The sequence below is a fragment of the Camelus dromedarius genome, chromosome 24, assembly GCF_036321535.1.
Source record: "Camelus dromedarius isolate mCamDro1 chromosome 24, mCamDro1.pat, whole genome shotgun sequence".
Taxonomy (NCBI): domain Eukaryota; kingdom Metazoa; phylum Chordata; class Mammalia; order Artiodactyla; family Camelidae; genus Camelus; species Camelus dromedarius.
In genome coordinates, this window is record NC_087459.1 from 1,265,063 (window position 1) to 1,286,394 (window position 21,332).

Consider the following 21,332-nt stretch of genomic DNA (forward strand, 5'->3'; position numbering starts at 1 on the left):
AATAGTTACTAAAAGTTTCACTCTATGGCCATGTGGCAGAGCAGGGGAAGGCTTCTTGGCCTGGTTAAGAGCCTCTGAAAGCCAAGTCACATCCCTATTAACAATGAACCTAGGAGGAAGACTCTGGTGGCATCTGCCTCCTGCCCTCCATCCCAGCACATCTGTTTGTTAAAGGACCACATCTCTTGCCTTAGCTGAGCAATCTCCATTTCAGATAAAGCAGGCAAATCAGCTCCAATCTGCACAAAGGGACCAAAATCACAGGCTGTGACCCTACTGGGGGCCCAGGGACATCGTCCTTCTCAAGGTTCGCCTACTCCTCCCAAGTAAGCTTGGGGCCTGCTGACACTGTGACCGTGGTAATTACAAAGGGAAGCAGGTGCGCACACATGATCTCACAACGTGACTGACGGGCAATAATTAGCTCATTAACTGTCGTTCCTGGGCACCGGGTGCAGGTTTTTAAAGCTGCAATGTTGACTCGCTCTTCAAAAGACCTGCCACTTAATGGCTTCAGGTTAACAAAAGATGCACAGGCTCAGGAAGGAAGGAAACGTCCTCAATGAAAATATCGGTGCCAGCAAGGACCTGGGTCGGATCTGGCCTTCTACCTCAAGAGGCTATGCTGAGCATATGAGGTACTCGATTTTACATCCTGCTTATCCGCCCCTCGCCCCCATGTAGCAGTCTACTGGGAAGACAGTCTCTGAGAAGCGGACAACTAGCATCACTCGAGTCAGCGTTGCTGCTACCCCGTCTTGCCCACCACATCTTCTCTCTGGAATTGCTGTCCCTGCTTAGATGGGACCAGCAACATCTCTTGCCTGAATGGCTCAGAGCACCTCGAGCCCAGACTCCCCGCTCCAAGGCTGGCCTTCTTCCAGCCACTTCCCTGTGAAGCCCAGGATGGGGAGCTGTCCACAGAACAGATCTGATCCACTACCCTCCTTCTTAAAGAACTTCCCTAGTTCCCCACTGTCCAAACTCCTCACTGGGGCCTTTGGACTCTGTTCCCAGGCTGCCCTGACAGAACCTTCCTTAGTCATTCCCCAAACATACCCTGGACTCCAGAAGTCCAGCTTCCTCAACACATTACCCTGGTTTGTGCCTCTCTCCCCTTGCACAAACTGTTCTCTTCCTGAAATGCCCTTCTGTGAGCTTCTGGAACACAAAGGCCATCTGTCATCTGTAGATGACATCTAGAAAGCATATGCGACTGAGGATGGTGATAAAGATTGTGGGATCTACATTTATTAACATCTCGAGCTTCGGACAGCAGGCCAGTTTCTTTATCTGCATTATTTCACTTAATCCTCACAATCACCTTTGAGGAGGTTCTATATGGTCCCCATTTCAGAGATTCTTAAAAATTGAGGCTCAGAGAGGTAAAGTAACTTGTCCAAGGTCACACAGATTAATACAAGGATTTGAGCCAAGGTCTTTCTGACTCAAAGACCTTTTTTTTAAATCACCACGAGGTCAATCTGATATACTTCTGACCATAAAACAGAACTTAAGCTACCTTGTCACTCCATGTTAACAACAGAAGTGGATTTTTTCTAACGAGAGTTTACTATGTGCAAGGCACTGAGCACAGACCACTATTCACTTTCCAAAATGCCTGTTCTTCCCTTCTTGTTTCACTCAGGGTGACAATGTGTCCTACTAAAAAACAAAAACACAGTTCTCAGCATCCCTAACAGAGTAAGTGCAGGCGGTGACAGTGGCGGTGAAACATAAGACAAATTATTTTGAGTGGCTTAAGGGTAACCTCTTCAAAAGAAGTTAGCAAACATAAGACAAATTATTTTGAGTGGCTTAAGGGTAACCTCTTCAAAAGAAGTTAGCAAACACTCTTTTTTCCCTTCCCCTGCTTTGCCCTTCCTGCTGCATAGAATGTAGATGTAAAGGCCGGGGATCCAGCAGCCATCTCAGACCATGAAAGGACCTTAGAAACAAGCCAGAAACACAGCAGAACCACAACATAGAAGTAATTGACAAATATTTATGTGTTCATCCAACAAATTTCTGAGCTCTGTTACGTATCAGGCATTGCCCAGGCCCCCAAAACAGATCCATCAGTGAACAGATGAGACATAGGTCCCTGCCCCCATGAGGCTTATAGTGTAAGAGAAAAAGACAATAATATTGATTGTAATAAGTAACATATTAGAAGATAAATTAGATAAATGCTACAGAAAAAAAAAAAGAGAGAAAAGAGGGGCTGAGAACGCAGAGAAGGGGAGAGATTGTACTATGAGATGCGATGGACCCATGACTGAATGAGGAGCAAAACATGAATATCTCGTTAAGACACAGTTCACTCCATTCCCAGTGAAACCACCCTGGGAAAGGAACCAGCCTCACACGATGGAAGAGACGTGGAGACCATCTGTGGATTTAGTTCAGCCGTAACAACTCCTCACTCCATGTTACCAGAAATGGGAGAATTGGACTCCAAGGAAAACCTGCTCCACGCTAGCTGACCATATGTAAATTGCCTTCCGGGTGTGGTTCACCAGGGGGTCTGTAGCTCAGGAGGAGGAGTTCCAGGACCCCTGCTCTCTGCTTTAACCCGTGCAGCTCAGCTCTCAGGAAGGCTACATCTGGGGCTTCCAAGAAAGAAAGCATTTGAAGAAACAATTCTTCTGCTTAAAATGTTCTTGTGATGGCTGTTGGGCAGGAGGAGCAGCGTGACCGTCTGTGTTTGGCACCCCAGACGAACTCGGGGAACTTTTGCTTGCTCGCTGAACAAATAAACTTTGCAAACTTCCAGAACCACTAGACTTGACAGTTGTCTCTCTTTAAACAGCATTACTGCTGCTGCCAAGAATATCTCCCCTCTGCTGAGCTTCCTGCTGCTCCCCTCCCCGGCTCCAGAATAACAAGAAGTTGCTTGGCAGTGATGTCACCGCCACTGTCACCGCCTGCAGGGCATTCACATGCTGGCTATATTTAAGACCCAGACTTCATGTTCAGTGACATGGAAATTGCCACCTTGTGAACCGTACCGGAAAGGCAAGGTTTGAAAAATTATTTTCTACGAAGAACCAGGTTACCAACTCTGCCTCTCCCGAGGCAAGGAGGAAAAAGCCGGGGCGTTAAACTGAGCAAAGGGCTCCAGCTCCCGAGATCAGCGAGGTCCAGCTGTTGAATTTCAACCATTTCTCTCGAGTTACACAACACACTTAATAAGCATCATCTCTCCGGATTGTGCTCCTTCCCTGGGCTCTTCTGTTATCCCTCGGAGCCATTCTGTTATTTTTATTTACTCCTCTAGACTTTTCTACCTACGTATCATTAGAAAAGACAGCAAATGGGAGCGTTAATGAATGGTAATCATGTTTCCCTCCCCAGCAGATAATGATCATAACCTTTTAATGAGTTCTATAACATTTATTGGTTTGGGTAATTTTTTATCTCCTTCTGCTTCTGTGCCTTTATGGGGAGAAGTGATAGGATAACGCAACGGTGCAGACACAAACTTCTCCTTTTTCCCTAAACAGCTGCCTATTTTTCGCATCTTGATGAACTACCCAAGTCCGTGTTTGGTGCAGCTTTTGTGGGAAACATCTGGCGCCAAACACTAATGGCTCTGACATGCAGCCATTCCATGGGGGCACGTGCTTCAAAAGGCAGATGTTCGTGCAAATATACCTTGCTGCTTACTCCCTAAAAATTTTAGTTCAGCAACAAAATCTGAGTCTTTGATTGGATTCTAGAAGCATTAGAGAAAACAACCAAGCATGTGGCTTTCTCCCTGGTTCATGATTGCTTTAAGAGATGCTAACAGGCTCCTGTTCCTCTACCTGCTCCTGTCCATCATTTTTATTCGGAAAAATATCTAGGCAACTTATAATGGTCACAAACTTCTGAAAGGGTCGTGAGGGACGTACATGTCTCTCCACTGTTGATGGTGTTTGAGAAGGTACTTCCACAATTCTAAGTTCAGATGTTAATGCATTCGGCATGTCTACCTTCCAACCTGTGGTCTCTGCTCCCAAAAGAAGAATCAGCTGAGAAATCATTCACGGCAAGGATGCCTTCACCTTCCACAGCCACAAAAGCAGAAGCCAAATGGTAACAAATGATGATGGAACCCGCTCAAGCTCTTGGGGCAAGGTCCTCCTGCCTCACCCTGGAGCCAGACCACCACATAACTTGTGCCCTTAAAACCTTCCCATCCCTTGCCCTGTGACTTCATTCCTGGAATACAGACTGAGGAAAGAAACTCTCAGGGGCAGAACCAGCTACAGATGAGGGGGTATCATCTGAGCCTTTATCTACAATCTCAGAAAACTAGAAGTGGCCTAAACAATAACCCACATGGAAAGCGCTAACTATACAGACAGCCATTAAAAACACCAAGGAGGCAGGCCCTCCACATCCAGCCTAGGGGGGAGAGTTTCAAGTGAGACCTTCTTGGAAAAGATTTTGGCAACATGAATCAAGCCTTTATAGGTGCCTGTACCTTCTAAAATGAGAATTCCAAGTCCAGAAATGCAGCTTAAGATGGTTGTTTTTTAATGAAAAGAAGAATTTATAAAAAACTGTTCATGGAAGTATTACTCCTTTAAGGGAGGGGGCAGTAAAATGATGAAGAAAAGGAAATGGTGTGAGAAACAAGGACATATTCAGACACAGACTCCTACATGGCCATCAACAGTGATATCCATACAAGTGAACAGCATGAGAACATTTTTATGATGCTCTGTTAACTGGTTTTCAAAGCAGACCATCAACCTACAGATTCAGAATGATCTGAATTATGTAAAATATATACATAAAATAAGCTGGAATAAAATGCCTCATAAACAGTAAATAAAACACATTAACAGTAATTGTGTCCAAGTGATTTCCTTCTTTAAACTTTTCTGTTCTTTCCAGGCTTATGGATTGTAATTTGTGCATTGCTTTTATATTTGAGGGGGGAAAAATCTGTATTTAAACATAATTTGAAGTCTATGTAGAAACACAAGAAAATATTATGCTGAATAAGCAGAATAAAGATTGCATGTACAAACCCTCCTACACTGTTGGTGCGAATGTAAACTGGTGCAGCCACTATGGAGAACAGTATGGAAGTTCCTTAAAAACCTAAAAATAGAGTTACCATATGATCCAGCAATCCCACTCCTAGGCATGTATCTGAAGAAAACTCTAATTCAAAAAGATACATGCACCCCAGTGTTCACAGCAGCACTATTTACAATATCCAAGACATAGAAGCAACCTATGTTCATCAACAGATGACTGGATAAAGAAGTTGTGGGAGGAAAAAAAAAAGAAGTTGTGGGAGATATGTATACACACACACACACACACACACAATATTACTTTGCCATAAAAGAGAATGAAATTTTTCCATTTGCAGCAACATGGATGGAATAACAGATGATCATACTAAGTAAGTCAGACAAAGAAAGGCAAATATGACATCACTTATATGTGGAATCTAAAAAGGTGACACAAATGAACTTATTTATAAAAGAGAAACAGACTCACAGACACAGAAAACAAATGTATGGTTACCAAAGGGGGTAGTGGGGGAGGGATAATTTAGAAGCTCGACATTAACAGGTACAGATGACCATAGATACACAACAAGGTCCTACTATAGCACAGTAAAGCACAGGGAACTATATTCAGTATCTTGTAATAACCTATAATGGAAAAGAATGTGAACAAGAATATATATATATAACTGATGATTATCATAAGCTCCTTCACGCCTTTCTAAGAGCCCAGGTGATCTCGAATCACTGAACCTGCCCTTTCAGACCATCACTAGCATGCACTCCGTCTGAGCCCTTGCCTCGCAGTGTAGGGCAGACCCCAAACGCATCAGCACCACCTGGGAGCCTGTTAGAAACGCGCTGTCAGGCCCCTTCCAGACCTGCTGAATCAGAGTTTGAATTCTACCACAACCCCCAGGTACCTGGTGGGTACGCTGAGGTTTGAGAAGCACTGCTCCGAGCCACGGGCTCCCCACCTTGGCCTCATGCTGGAACTGACCTGAGCAGTCTGGGTCTCGCCCCTAGAGATTCTGATCTAATTGGCCTGGAGGGTGGCCTGGTTGTAGCGGTTTTAAAAGCTCCCTGGGTGCCTGCGATGTGTATAGAGCAAAGTCTAAGCAAGGCATTGAGCTCCTCAACCCAGAGAATTCTTTAGTAGATCGTTACATCCAAGCAACAGTGGGCTAGATTAACTCCAGAAAGTGACTCTTTGCAGCCCTGAATGGAAGAATAATTTCCTTGCACAAAACCAGTAATAACAATCACGGCTGGCTTTTCCTCAGGGCTCAGGCAGGACGCTCACTGTGCTTAGCACTGCTCCTGTGTTACCTTTTGCATTGTATCTAGGAGAGACTACAGTGGTCCCAGTTTTCCAGATGAGAAGCAGAAGGTGTGAAATGCCCAGCTGAGATCACACATCCAGAAGTGGAAGAAGAACCTGCAGGGCTCCGAGTTAGTGGCTTCTTGAATTCTGCACCATGCCCCTTACTCCAGTCCTGGCCTTAAGAAGCTGGACTCAAGTCCAGGCTTGCCCCACACTTCCTCCCAGGAACAGCCAACTCAACTAGAGCACAAGGAATTGTTGGCCAAAAGGTTAAAAATCTGTGTTTATAGATCCCCTCCCTCCATTTTCAGCACCTAGAGGTTAGTGGGCTGTATCCTGTTTATCTCTGGCTGACCCAGCTTAACACAGAATAGACGTTTGTGAGTCAACCAATGAGTGAATGAGCATTAACTAACCAACCATCCTTCACTGGATTCTGGTGGCATTAAACATCAGTCAACCAGCTCCTCCTAAGTCACTATGTCTCCTGCCCTGACACACGTCTTGGACTCATCCCCGTCCCCACATGCCAGTCCCACCCCATGCACTCAACTCTTCTTGGCTGCTCTGGTGTAAGTCATCAAAGACCTGTCAGCTGCTGACAAGGACGTGTTCAAGAGTGACGGAGAGCAACATTCACTCAGCTAATGAGACTCAGCCAAGCGAGAGAGCCAGCAACCTTGGGGAACCAGCTTCACGCCCAAGGAGAAGTGAAGGACAGGAGACACAGGGGAGCCAGGGTGGGCCAGGACAGCAGGAGCCCGATGGATAATTCAGTGTGGTCAGGGCTCGGTCCCTGGCCAAGGACTCTAAAAGAGGACCAAAGTGAAAATGGACCAGAAGGCTCTTCAATACAAAATTCGGAAGGTACGTTTGCAATCGGTCTTGAAAACGAGAACAGGGTAGGAAGGGCAGTGATTCTCACTGGGGGCAGTACTGCCCTCTAGAGGTGCAGACGCAGTTTTAAAAGCTCCCCCCAGTGACTGTAATGCATGGGGAGGTCTAAGCAAAGCCGAAGTGAGAAGATGCCTTTGGTCACCTCCTCAATGAAGGGGTGCCACCAGCATTGAGAGAGTGGGGCCGAGGACATGAGCTGTCCTGAGAGACCACAACAGTCCCACACAACCAAGAGCAAATTACATCTTGCCGTGCCTTCAGCTGCCCTCACGGCCCTTTATGTGGGTGAAAAACTTGCTTGTAATCTGGGCCTATACTCATATTCATTAACTATACACCAAATGTGCCAGCTTGTACCCTAGGATGCACCCATACTTAAAGAATGACTTCTGATCTTCTGGCCTTTAAATCCCAGCTTATGCATTATAAGTAGGTGTAAGCACTTAACTGCATCATCTTTTTCTAGCAAAGTCATGCCCAGCCAGTATCTACTGTAACCTACTTTTTATTATAAATTACTTTCCTTTAACTTCTCCTTCATATTAGGGTTAGGGTGTTATGCTGAAACTTTTCATTGTTTGTGCAGGTAGGATATGTTAGCTATGAATTTCATTTCAGGATAGTAAAGCAGTTGGATTTTTTTTTCTTTTAAAGGGGTACTGAGTCTGCTGAAATCGAGACCTGTACGTCTAAAGACGCCTAAGCGGCTGGACTGGGCACTTGGTCGAATTGTATCAGATGGAAACATCCTACCCAGGAAAGACACCAGAAAGAACAAAGCGAGACACCGGATGACCTGAAGTCCAGGCTTCCCCCGTTGTCACTCACAGGAGGGTTGGTTCGAGAGTGACAGCACAGGACCTGTACTCTGAGAAACCTAGACTCCAAACGTCATGAGGAGCTGAGCCCACGGCAGGGAACGCCGCTGTTTCTGCCTACCCGGCACTCACCCCCATCTGATGGGACGAACTCCCCAATGGGAGAGCTTCCTCCTCTTCAGGAAATGACTTTGTCACTTGTTTCTGCTCCGTGTGGCCAGTTGAGGAAAGCGAGCTGTCTCCTGGCTCCAGGGGACACGTGACCCAGGCCCCGGGCAGCAAGAGTAACACATCCCTGGGAAATGACAGTGACTCCCAGGACTTTCTCCAGGGCTTTCGGAACATGCTCTCCTTCCCCTGGTGCCAGCTTGATGGGATTTATGCCTAGTGCTGCTTGGGGGCCCTCCTGTCACCACAAGAGAAGAGCAAGCCTGAGAACGAAGCAGCCACCAAGGGGAAAGGGGGCGACACAGAAGGACGCAGGTCCCGCATGACACCCCCAGCCCCCGGATCAGCTGGGCAAATGCTAGCTCTTCCCTGCAACTGTTAAGTTATGCAGCCCAGTCAACAGCATCTTTTCTAAAGCCTGTTCCAGGTGGGCTCCCATTGATTACTACTAAGAGCTCTCACTACCTACCTATCTTAACTGATAAGATTTACATAGATGGCTGAGGGATTTCCAGGAAGGCACCAATTCTCAAGAAGTGACCAGAATATCGTCTTGGGGCAAATGACAACCGCCAGCAGGCCTGAAGCTAAGCTCAGTGTGACTGTGCTGGGCTGAGAGCAGGTGCTGAGAGGAGAGATGTCACGTGTCCAAAGAGCTAACATGCTTCAATGAGACTCAGACCAAGTGGCTCTGTCACTGGTCCCGTGGTACCTGCACTCCCTTATCAATATTATTACAGAGCACCTACTGTGTGCCAGGCATGGAGTTAGGGGCAAGGAAGACAAACAAGGTGAAGCACAAAGGCATGTCCCTGCCGTCGCGGAGCTGACAGACTGAAAGGGAACACAGTACAGATATATGATTGGACAATAACACAGTGAAGGCAGGATACTGGTTCCCATGGAAAGACAGCATGGATGGACCTGACCTGGCCCGGGGCTGGGCAGGAGGTGGTGGGCAAAGCCTCCTATAGCAATGAGCGTTTCTAATGAAGCAGGAAACAGAAAGTCCAAATCAAAATGGCTTAGCTAGTAAAGGGGATTTACTGGCCACTCAAGGGGAAAATCTGGCTTCCAAGAGAGGCTAACTCAGTAGCCCGTTGACGTCATAAGAAAAACCCAGTTCCTCACCCCTCCTCTCCATTCCAGGCTGAAGCATAAGCTTCACCCTCAGCCATCTCCCTCGTGGTGGCAAAATGGCTACAGCAGTTCCAGCCTTTACCCCCTCACAGCACAGGGTCCAAAGGGAGCCACCCCAGCCGGCCAACAAGCAAGAGACCATCTTCTTCCAAAGCCCTAGCAAACTTCAACCACATCTCCATGACCAGAATTAGATCATGTGCCCATTTCCTGAGCTAAGTCCAATCACCACACCTAGTTGGGTCAAGTCATGGCTACCTGAATCAATCATTTTGGAAAGGAGATGGAATTATCTCGACCAGATTCGACGTATCAGGACAGACCCTTGGTGCCTAGGAAAGTTCAACCCCCACCAGTCAAAGGGGAAAAAATGTTAAAATCAAGCCATGGCTGATTCTCCAGTGTGGGAGAAATGGAGGGAAGAGCTATTCAGGAAACAATACACTGTCCACTACAGCAACCCCGCTCTTCCTTCCCCCATCTCAGTTCACAGCCATAGGCTTTTACAATCAGACAAGAAAGCAAATGCTAATTTTTTAAAGGACATATAGACAAAAACTGGACCTTATTTCTGGTGTCTACTCACCCTAACTATAAAAGTTCCATTTCCTTTTACACAATGGATTTGAAATAGCTCTCCAGAGCATGTTTCTCTCGAGATAGAACTGAACAGTGGGACTTCATAAAAGAACGACTATGTTCAACATAGTATTGGAAGTTCTAGTGACAGCAGTCATACAAGAAAAAGAAATAAAAGGGATCCAAATTGGAGTGGAAGAGGAAAAACTGTCATTATATGCAGAGGACACTATATATTCTCTACATAGAGAACCCTAAAGATTCCACACAAAACTTATGAGAACTAATAAATGAATTCAGCAAGGTAGCAGGATACAAGATTAATATATAGAAATCTGTTGCATTTCTTTACAGAAAGAGAAAAAGAAATACCATCTAAAATCTCACCAAAAAAAAAAAAAAAAAAAAAAAAAAAACAACAACCCTCAGAATATACTTAACCAAGGAAGTGAAAGACCTCTATATTTAAAACTATGCAACACTGATAAAGGAAACTGAAGATGATTCACAGAAATGGAAGCTGTCCCAGGTGCTTGGATTGGAAGAATATTAAAATATTAGAATGGCCTCACTACCCAGAGCAATCTACAGATTTAATGTGATCCCCATCAAAATACCCATGACATTTTTCACAGAACTAGAACAAATAATCTTAAAATTTATAGGGAACCACAGAAGACCCAGAATGCCAAAGCAATCCTGAGGAAAAAGAACAAAGCCAGAGGCACGACCCTCCCAGACTTCAAACAATACTACGAAGCTACTGTAATCAAAACAGTGTGGTACTAGCACAAAAACAGACATATTAGATCAATGGAACCGAATAGAGAGCACAAAAATAAACCCACACACCTACAGTCAATTCATGACAAAGGAGGCAAGAATATACAATGGAGTAAAAACAGTCTGTTCAGCAAGTGATGCTGGGAAAGTTGGACAGCTACATGTAAATCAATGAAATTTTTAAAAGTCCAATTTGAAAAGACACATGCACCCAAACGTTCACAGCAACGCTATGAACATTCCCTCACACCATATATAAAAATAAACTTGAAATGGTTCAAAGATCTAAATATAAGACACGACACCATAAAACTAGAAGAGAACACAGGCAAAACATTCTTAGAGATAAACTGTAGCAATACTTTCTTAAATCAATCTCCCAAGCCAAAAGAATTTAAAGCAAAAATAAAAAATGGGACCTAATCAAACTTAAAAGCTTTAGAACATCAAAGGAAATGATCAACAAAATGAAAAGACAACCTATGGAATGGGAGAAAACGTTTGCAAATGCTGCAACCAACAAGGGGTTAATATCCAAAATATACGAACAGTTCATACAACTCAATATCAAAAACACAAATAACCCAGTCAAAAAATGAGCAGAAGCCCTAAATAGACATTTCTCCAAAAAAGACATAGAGATGGCCAACTGGCACATTAAAAGATGCTCAACACTGCTAATTACTAGAGAAATACAAATCAAAACCACAGTAAGGTATCACCTCAAGTCAAAATGGCCATCATCAAAAAGTCTACAAATAATAAATGCTGGAGAGGGTGTGGAGAAAAGGGAACCCTCCGACACTGCTGGTGGGAATGTAAATTGCTGCAGTCACAATGGAAAACAGTAAAGAGGTTCCTTAAACACTAAAAATAGATTTACCATATGATCCAGCAATCCCACTACTGGGTACATATCCAGAAAAGACAAAAAGTCCAATTTGAAAAGACACATGCACCCAAACATTCATAGCAGCACTATTTACAACGGCCAAGACATGGAAGCAACCTAAATGTCCATCAAAGATGACTGGATAAAGATGTGGTATATATATACAATGGAATACTACTCAGCCATAAAAAAGAATGAAATAACGCCATTTGCAGCAACACAAATGGACCCAGAGATTATCATACCAAGTGAAGTAAGTCAGAAAGAGAAAGATAAATATCATATCACTTACATGTGGAATCAAAAAAATTGATACAGAGGAACTTATTTACAAATCAGAAACAGACTCACAGACATAGAAAACAAACTTACGGTTACCGAAAGGGAAAAGAGGGGGGAGGGATAAATTAGGAGTGTGTGATTAACAGATACTAACTACTATATATAAAATAGATAAACAAGGTCCTATTATATAGCACAGAGAACTCTATTCAATATCTTGTAATAAAACCATAATGGAAAAGATATGAAAAAGACTATTCATATGTATAACTTAATCATCATGCTGTACACCAGAAACTAACACAACATTGTAAGTCAACTATACTTCCATTTAAAAAATAACAAAAATAAGTAAAATCATAAAAATAAAATGAAGCCTTCACAAAAAGTCAATAAAGGTCTCTGGGGGCTGGATGGAGTGATGTGAGAAGGGACCGAGGCCCTTGGTCCAGTCCCACTTACAGACTGTGCAGTCCAGGTCTGTCACACCCAGGATGCTGTCACAGCAGATCATGGCCCAGCAGCCCATCAGGGACAAATAAACAAAGGGATACATGCTGGGCAGGCAGGGCTGGAAAAGTAACACCAGGAGGGGCTGAAGGTCAAGTGAAGGCCAGTGGCCAAAGGCTCCCAAGATGTTCACTGCAGGGGGAAGCTGGGTCAAGCCAAGGACCCACGAGACTTGGGCCCAACCTCAGCATCCCTAGCCACAGGGAGCCATGGCACCAGCCAGGGAGAAGACATGAGGGAACACTCACCAAGCATTTATGATGGGCCTTGAGCTGCACTGAGTGCCTTAGGATGGTGAGCTCATGTGATCTTCCCCACCATCCTACGAGGGAACAGGACAGACATGATGTATCTGCCCACTACCTGCCCTGGGGGCCCGGCGAGGCTGTCAACCATGGCCGTCTGCTCACTCCTGGCCACAACACACCCAAGGAAGAATCTTCTTAAAATGAGACAAACATATGGCCATCAGGAGAAAGAGTCTCTTCTCTTTGGATCCTGCACGAGGCCTGGTGCCACAGAGGCCATCTCTGCCGCTGTGTGCAGAGGCCCTACCTTAGAATGACATTAACACACCAAGGACACAGCCAAGAGCCAGGGAGAAACCCTGGGAGCCAGGGGGCACCCAGGCCCCGTGACGACCTGAAGAAAGAGACCAGGGCCAGCAACACGAAATTCCCCTCTTGTCCCAAGCTAACTAGGTTTGGGTTTCTGCCACCAAATTGATATAAGTATCTGTTATGATTATTATGCCCCAGTTCACAGACAAGGAACCTGAGGCCTGAGAGGTCACTGCACTGCTTCCCTGGCTGAGGACGAGACACAGCCCTCCCAAGCCAGCAGCAACCAGGACACACCCACAGCATCCTGCTGAGCATCGCCTCTCATGCGGTGCGGAGAGGGCCCCACGCCACCACCCTCTTCTAAATGTTTACAGATGGACGACCAGAGGCTCGGAGGGGAAAGATAATGGCCCCAGTGACACAGCCAGGAACACGTTATTGTCAGCACACCAGAACTCCACGGGAGGAAAGGAAAGTTGTGATGGAAGAATACTCGGAAGGCTGGTCCTGACACACAGACAGGCAGGAAAGGCCCTGAGCAGCGCCCAGGTGCAGCGGGTTATCCTCACGACACATTCTTCGGCTCACTGGTAACCACAACAAGGAGGTCGCTTCATTGACCTGGCAAGGCTGATTGCTGAGGGAGCGATTTTACTTATGCACAGAAAAAACATTACTCGTTCCCATCCCCTAACAGTCAGTAAGGCAGCATGGTTTGTCAGGACTCAGGACTCTCACGGAGAGAAGACCAGTCACAAACTGGCTCAAGTCACAAAAGGAATTTCTTAGCTCACAAAACTGAGTGGTCCAGAAGAAAAACGATGGCAGGGAGAACTGGATCCAGGAGCTCAAATGATACCAGGATCTGCTGGTTTCTCCCGCTCTCCATTTCTCCACTGTGCTGTCATGATTTGGGGTCAGGATCTTCCCCACAGTAGCAAACACAGCTGCCAACAACTTCTGGTTTCCATCATACCCTCTCAAGAATGCTAGAATTGACTCACATCAGATCAGCTTGGACACACGCCTTCCTGTGACCCAATCATGGTGGCCAAGGGATGGAACAAGCTGACTGTCCAGGACACACCATTTGTCCTGCTCTGGAGCCCAGGTCAGTTCCACCAAACCACATACACAGAATGGGGAAGAGGAAGAGCCAGCCAAGAGAGATTGGGGTAGTTTTTGCCCCCAGGAAAATAGAAGCCTGGTGGGTGTGACAGGTGGCCTTCAAGGTGGCCCCCAATGACCCCTACTTCTTGGTATTCACTCATGTGTAGATCTCTCCCATCCTGAACCAGGGTTGACCTGTGTGACAACAGAACATAGCAGATGTATCATTTCATGTATCATTTCCAAGATTAGGTTATAAAAGACACGGTGGCTTCCATGTTGGGTGTTCCCTTGCTCTTGGGTTACTCACCCTGGGAAGCCAGTTGCTATGTTGTGAGCAACCCTACAGAGAGGCCCAGAGAGGCAGGGAACTGAAGCCTCCTGCCAACAGCCACGTGAGTGAACTGGAAAGCAGACTCTCCCCTCCGACCCCAATCAAGCCTTCAGATGACTACAGCTCTGCCCAACAGCTAGACTGCAACTTTATGAAAAACTATGAGCCATTCCCATATTCCTAACTCACAGACATTGTGGATGATCATTAATGTTTGCTGTTTTAAGCTGTCAAGTTTGGAGATAATTTGTTACACAGCCAGAGGTAACTAATACAAAGAGCAGAAACAGAAGATGGCCCTGCAATAATCCCAAAACCCTGTCCGCTTGCTTCCCCCCAAGGTACTTCAGCTCATGTAAATGTGTGTTTTCTTTCTGCTAACACCTGTCTCATAGCTTGGTTTTCTTAATTCCGCAAGAGATAAGACAATCAATTATTCAGGGAATGAGACTTACTGACCCTCAGATGCTACTGGTTATAATGCTTCTGTTCAGGAAGGAGCAGCTGTTTGAGGCCACAGAGGCACTGGGCTGGTTATAAGACCTTGCTCTTTGTTGAGCTACAATAGCATCAAAGGAAAGCGTAAGTTTTGAGCAAAATGAATGTGTAATGAAACGCTAAGTTTGCACAGAGCTGTTTCAATTTTACTCTACACTCAGAGCCAGTAAGACACACATACACCCAAACACGCTCTAAGCATTAGAATACTCATGGCAAAAATAATTTCACTTTCTTGAGTCTGAAACAGCCTAATTCTTAATTCTTTCTGCACCATTGCCATTAAAACATAACTTTGATTAGGCAGAGTTTCTTAGTAATATAATTATTACACTAGAAAAATGGTAATGATGGCTAGCTTTTTTCAGCATTTATGGAGCACATTTATTGAGCCGACATATGGGCTCTCTCTCACTTTATCACACAGCCACTCTACGAGGCAGAGAGTTCTCTTATCCTCGTTTTGTAGCCAAGGAAACTGAGAGACAGAGAAGTTAAGAAACTTGCTTGACATCAGACAACTAAAAAGCAGCCGAGCCATGATCAGATCAGACCCACGCGGTCCAGAGCCAGCATCCGTGCCACCAACTACTGGGCTAAACCGTCTGCATTATGAAACCTGCCACCTGGACACACATGGACCTAGAACAGGGCAGCCCTGGGGCAAGCACGTGACACTGTAGGGCCGCCCATCGGGGACAGCACCCCCAGTCCCCAACCAACGACTAACCACTCATATCCACCATCTCACAACACTGACAGCTGCTCCTTCTGTGACCAGAAGCAAGGGGAAAGTTCTGACAGTTGGCAAACATCAAGTCTGTCTGGAACATGTTAGCAGTTGAGTGTTTCAAAACTTACACATTCCATTGCTCTGTTGGCTTTCTTCCTGTTTTCTCCATCTTAAGTTTTATACATGTTCATTCTACCTGCAAACTTTCAGGTGCCTTAAACTCTCAGCAACCCACTGTTTAAACGGGGAGGCCTCAGATTATAAAATTGCTCAGTTAAGAAATTATTTTTTCTATTCTATTCATGGGGCTAAATAAAATTTTCCCCCAAACTATCATATACTAAAATACATTTACCGTAAAACACACTTACAACTGCTCGCTGCTATCCAGCACCTATGTACCTTCCCACACATCCCTCCTCGCTGGGTCCTCTCAGGTACATAAGATTATCCTCTCCAGTTCACAAATCAGCCTGCTTGTAGAAGTTAAGCAAGTCACCCAAAACACACAATCTGCAAGCAATGGAGGAGGGACTCAAGGTTGAGCTGACTCCTAACACAATAAAAAATGACAGGGTCTAGAAGTCCATCTTTCTTTGATGATTCAGAAACAGAGTCCCCGCAGGCTTCTGTCTCTGAGAACATAAACCACAGTTACACCGCAGAACCCTCGCGTGACCAGGCGAACGGGTGGTCCAGTTGAGAAAATGCCAAATTAGGTACTTACGACTGTATTTATCATAGTCATTTAACTGTCTCTGATGTTCTAGAGATGTCATTTAAAAATATGAACGCAGGAGAGAGGTTCAAATTAAAATTAAATATGGGATCACAGTGCCAGCTTTCAATTACATGTACATAACAGTTGTATTAGCGTCACTCACACCAGCTGGCAGCATGAGGAGAGCCGACATGCCACTGGCAGTTCACTTAGCCCTGGACTCCCCTGCACACCCACCGCAAGATGTGTTTATCTCCTGGTCTTATGTTAAAAGAGTTTTAAAGAACAGTCTGATAAATTGCTTATCTTACCTAAAATGGGGGGGGGGGAGGGGACCTGGAACTCAAATACCCAGCAATCAAAAATGGTTATTTTAATATGGTACATTAACTTCATGAAATGCTACGTCCAGGCATATAAAAACGGTTAACATGAAGCTTAAGTGGTGGAGGGAGGCAGCTAAGAAAGGACAGGCTGTAGATTTTAAGCTTAGTGTATAAAAATGTGTTTGCACATGAACAAATTCAGTAGAAATGCCTGGTTTTATGGGAGTTGGGGTTTTGGGAGGTCAGGGGAGGAGGGTTGCTTGACAGTTCTCTTCAGTAAGATATAAACAGTCACAGAAGAGTAAGATGGTTCAGATTTAAAAAGGCTCAACCATACTCTGAACTATACTGAAAAATATTCTGCCAGTGCTGTTTTCACCTGTGATTTTATCAAAGACCCCAAAGTCGGACCCACCGCGGGAGCAAGGCTACACTGGGTGAGGTCCTCGCCCGCCGCCACTGAACGTACTTCTCAGCCTCCATGGAGGGCAAGCAGACCACCTCCAATCAGCATTAAAGAGCACTGCACTTGGACCCAGCATTTCTACGTCCAGGCATTTCTCTAGCAAATACAGTCATACAGGAGCAGGTTATTCACTGTGGCATCATCAGAAGTCGCCAAAGGCTAGAAACAGCCCGGATGCCTGGCTGTTGGTGCACTGGCCAAACGAATGCTGGTGCAGTTGGACAGAGGTATCGGGAGCTGTTAAAAAGATGGCAGCCTCAGGTACACCAGCACAGAACAGTCCCTAAGATGTGAAGAGGGTGGTGTGTAGGATATGTGACCATTTTCATTAAGAGAGACAAGGAGGAGGCGAAGGAAATGAAAAGAAAAAGAAGAAGAAAAAAGAGGTGCATAAGCATCTCATCGTGTATGCACGGAGCATCTCTGGGACAGTAACACTGCCCCCTTCCAGGGGCGAGCCGGTGGCTGGGGACTGCAGAGGGTAAGCATTTGTATCGTTTGTATTTTGAACCGTATGTATACATATTATTCAATATTTATTCAATATTTAATGAAATGAATAATTTCAGATGCATCAATTTTACTTCCATTGGTCACTGTTTGTTTTTTTAATTAGAAAGTGCTGATGAAAGGTATGCCTGGGTTTTAACAGAGCCTGCCCGCCCTTGGTCCCTCCACCCTCCCTACCTTGCCAACGCCTGGACCTTCGTGACGTGCCGCTCCTCCTGCTCGGCCACCTTCCTTTTCAAGGTGTCCACCTCTTGCCGGAGCGCAGCCGAGTGCTCCATCTCCCCGTCAAGCAGGTTCCGCAGTGACCTGGGAAGAGGAGGCCCCATCTGTTCAGATGCTGTCAACCCAGAATCCACAGAGCCCAGAACAGTTACTCACCTAAGTCAAGCCCTAATTCATTCATTTTCCACGAGACTCTGCAGAAACCATAATTCAAGTCGATCTTACATAAATTGATTTCAGGAGATACCAAACTTGGCCCACAAGCCTCCAAGTAATAATTAGGATGAGCGCCTTGGGGAACCAGCTGCGGCCCGGCTCTGTGTCCCTGAGAGCCTGTAGGCAGCTTAAATCACGGGAAAACAACGAGGGAGCACATCCCGGGCCAGCCCCTTCAGGACATCCCACGCACAGGTGCAGCACGCTAAACCGGGACATTCTGTCACAGCCACACTGGATGAAAGGCTTAACAAAGGAAAGGATTTCCGGGGCAGGCCAAAACCACTACCAAGCCATGAAATCAGATGACAGGCTCCGGTCATCGGACAGACAGCGGGAGCCTCGTGCCTCCGTCTGCCACAAAGCACACTTCTCTCGTGTTCCCCCACCACCTCCAGGTTAAACGAGCATACGTAGTGTCTACCCAAGCTATGTAATCTGACATTGCACGTAACGTGCTTTATATTGTATTTATAGTTTGTTAACCCTCCCTAACACATTCGCTTGCATATCTGTCATCTTTTGTCTTAAATAGCAGAGAAGACAGCAGCTCTTCCAGAAATAACCACAAGTTACCACCGGGAAATGAGCCAAACATGGTTCTTCTGACCATCCACTTCGCTGGACCTCATATGGCTATTTCTAGAAAACATTTACTAACTTTGGTGCAGCTCCATCCTAAATCAAGAGGACACCTGCCATGTGACATCAGAACAGAAGCAAAAGCGTCTGAACCTCCCCACCCCTACTGCTCACTGAACCCTCCCAGACCTGTGTTCCTTGACAGTGTTGAGAAAATTCCCCTCTTGGGGCCTGGAACCACCTGACACAAACACTGCGTGTTTTTCTTCTTTCTCTGGGAAGGAGAAGAAATTACCAGACAGGGACTATTGTTCTTCACAAGGCAAGACAAAACCTCTGGTTTTCTCCAAGATAACGGCCCCAGCTGGAGCAAGGAAAACGAATCTGGTGATGTCTACAGCCCAATGCTGAAAGCTGATTCTCACTGGAAAATTGCGCAACTGCAGTGTCTGAAGATTCCTTTTGTAAAACACTTTCTTGTTTTACAAATCATGCTTGTTTGCTTTTACATGTTTCCGTAAAGGATGAGGGAGAAGCTTGTCAAGCAGGGCCCAAATCAAGGCTTAAACAGGAGAATCGTGATTGCATGTCAGCAGGACACCATTTCCGCTCTGAGTACGGGACTGAGAGGGCGACACGAGCGCACACAGTCACAGACGCGCACGCCACCCGGACCCCCGCCGAGGCGCCCAGTCGTGCTCACGGAGGCTCAGCAGAGGATTGCAGGCAGATCCCGCCACTGCCCACCCTGCAACCAAGCAGGGTCCTAGCAGGGGAGCAGCTCACATCTGGGCAGTCAGAGGGCAGCAATACAGCTAACAGCTGGCTGGTTTCTAGCACTGGTTCCAACAGGGAATAAAAGATGAATAAAACCCTTTGGCCTCTCAGTGTCTGCAACTGGGCTTTGGGGAAAGTCTTACCCTAGATGTTCCTGAGTTGAGAAAACTAAGTGTTCTAGTGCTCAGAACATGGCAGACAGACCCTCAATTAAAGGTCACCTAACGCTTGCAACTGCCCTGGGGACAGAACTTCTTTTTCAGGTAGTAAAAAGGCTCTAAAATTGACTTTGGTGATGGCTGCACATATCTGTGAATACACTAAAAACCACTGAATTGTATACTTTAAATAGGTGAGTTATATGATTTGTGAATTCTATTTCAGAGGCTGTTTTTAAAAAAAAAAAAAGAATTAAAAAATTAAAGGGGCTGCTTCGCAAATTCTCAGTTTGTTCTAAGATGGTGCTGTGATCGTAAGGTTTTCAATCCGTGCTAACACTCCAGCCACAACATATATCCTCAAATGGCACATCCCAGGCTGGAAAGCAAGAAATCACCGGTCACAATTGTGCCAATAAAGCAAAACTTCCTTCACTGCGATATTCTCTGTGTCCCAGACGAAGACTGTCCAAGGAAGAGACTACTCCCGCCCGGAGAGCTCGATACCTGTTCTCTTCCTCCAGCTCATCTTTCCTGCTCATCATGGCCACGATGGCTTGTCGCAGTTCACCTAAGGGGACAAAGCAGAGTCCAAATGAAGTGGCAGATCTCGCCTGCTACACCGTCCCCTCACAGGTCTGAAGTATGTGCTATTCAGGGCAACTTGTCTAGACAAGTTCCCTTTCCCCTTTCAAAAATAATTCCCACAGAGTCTAAGAAATCCAGTACTCTCAGTCAATCAATCTTATCAGCCACACAAGACACAAGGGCAGGGCAGGATGAGAATGAATGTGGAGGCGCCTCCTTGGTGAATATACTCAGCAGGTACCGAAGAAATAGGCCTGCAATTTCTAAGTGCTTCTCCAAGTCCCTGCTACATGGCAGCATCTCTGCTTTGAACAATGATATGTTCCCAGTTACAGCTGTTTATCAACAGCAGATCACATGACAATGGACTCCATGCTGACACAGAAATACTCAAGTTTACTAAGCAATCTGGTTTTCCTGCGCTGACTCCCAGTCAGTACACAGGAGACTCAGGGCGGGGCGGGGGGCCCTCTCCAACACACAGGCCATCATGACTTACAGGAGTTACTTTCCTGGATACCTGCAATGCAGGAAAGCATGCACGGACAGAAAATCATGCCTTTCAATTAAATAAGCTCCCGAGTTTCCCATCTATATCAAACTTAACTGTTCTCACCATCCACCCACAGGGCACTATTTACCATAACACTCAGATCTCAAGATCAGAAACCTCTGAATTTCTCGTGGAGAGCCAATTTTGTTTTGTTTTATTTTCCCCTAATGAACACTGAGAACTTTATTTCCCTCTTGGGATTGGTTTGCCAGGAAGTTCACAGGCAAACTCACACACTGAGTGCACATGGCCACCACACCATGCCCTCCTGCCTCTGACCTGTAATTCCACCTTGTACCCATTTACCTATACCCTGTCTCACTCTATTTTATTTTTATGTTTTAACATGCTGCTTTGAGGCCTCTTCTGGATAGGAATATGGTTTGCTGGTTTCCTCTTTTCAGTTAAAATTCGAACCCTTCTACTTGTCAAGCTCTGTTCAAAGCCCATACTGTCACAACCTCGTTTAACCCTTTACACACACCTAGGGACTGCCATGTCTCTACCCCACACAATCGAGGCGTAAGTAAACTGGAAACGAGGAGGAAGTGGGGGAGGAAGACAACA

The 21,332-nt window shown here is 45.7% G+C and overlaps 1 protein-coding gene across 4 annotated transcripts in view; it reads right to left on the reverse strand.

Moving 5' to 3' along the window:
• SNX29 (sorting nexin 29) overlaps window positions 1-21,332 on the reverse strand; it is a 591,891-nt gene that overhangs the window by 353,208 nt on the left and 217,351 nt on the right. For all 4 annotated transcript variants that reach the window (XM_064478172.1, XM_010980034.3, XM_031433266.2 and 1 more), the window contains 2 exons: window positions 20,132-20,195; window positions 17,847-17,975 (listed from right to left, as the gene is read on the reverse strand). In XM_064478172.1, the coding sequence (XP_064334242.1) occupies window positions 17,847-17,975; window positions 20,132-20,195 (193 nt within the window). The remainder of the gene's footprint in view (window positions 1-17,846; window positions 17,976-20,131; window positions 20,196-21,332) is intronic.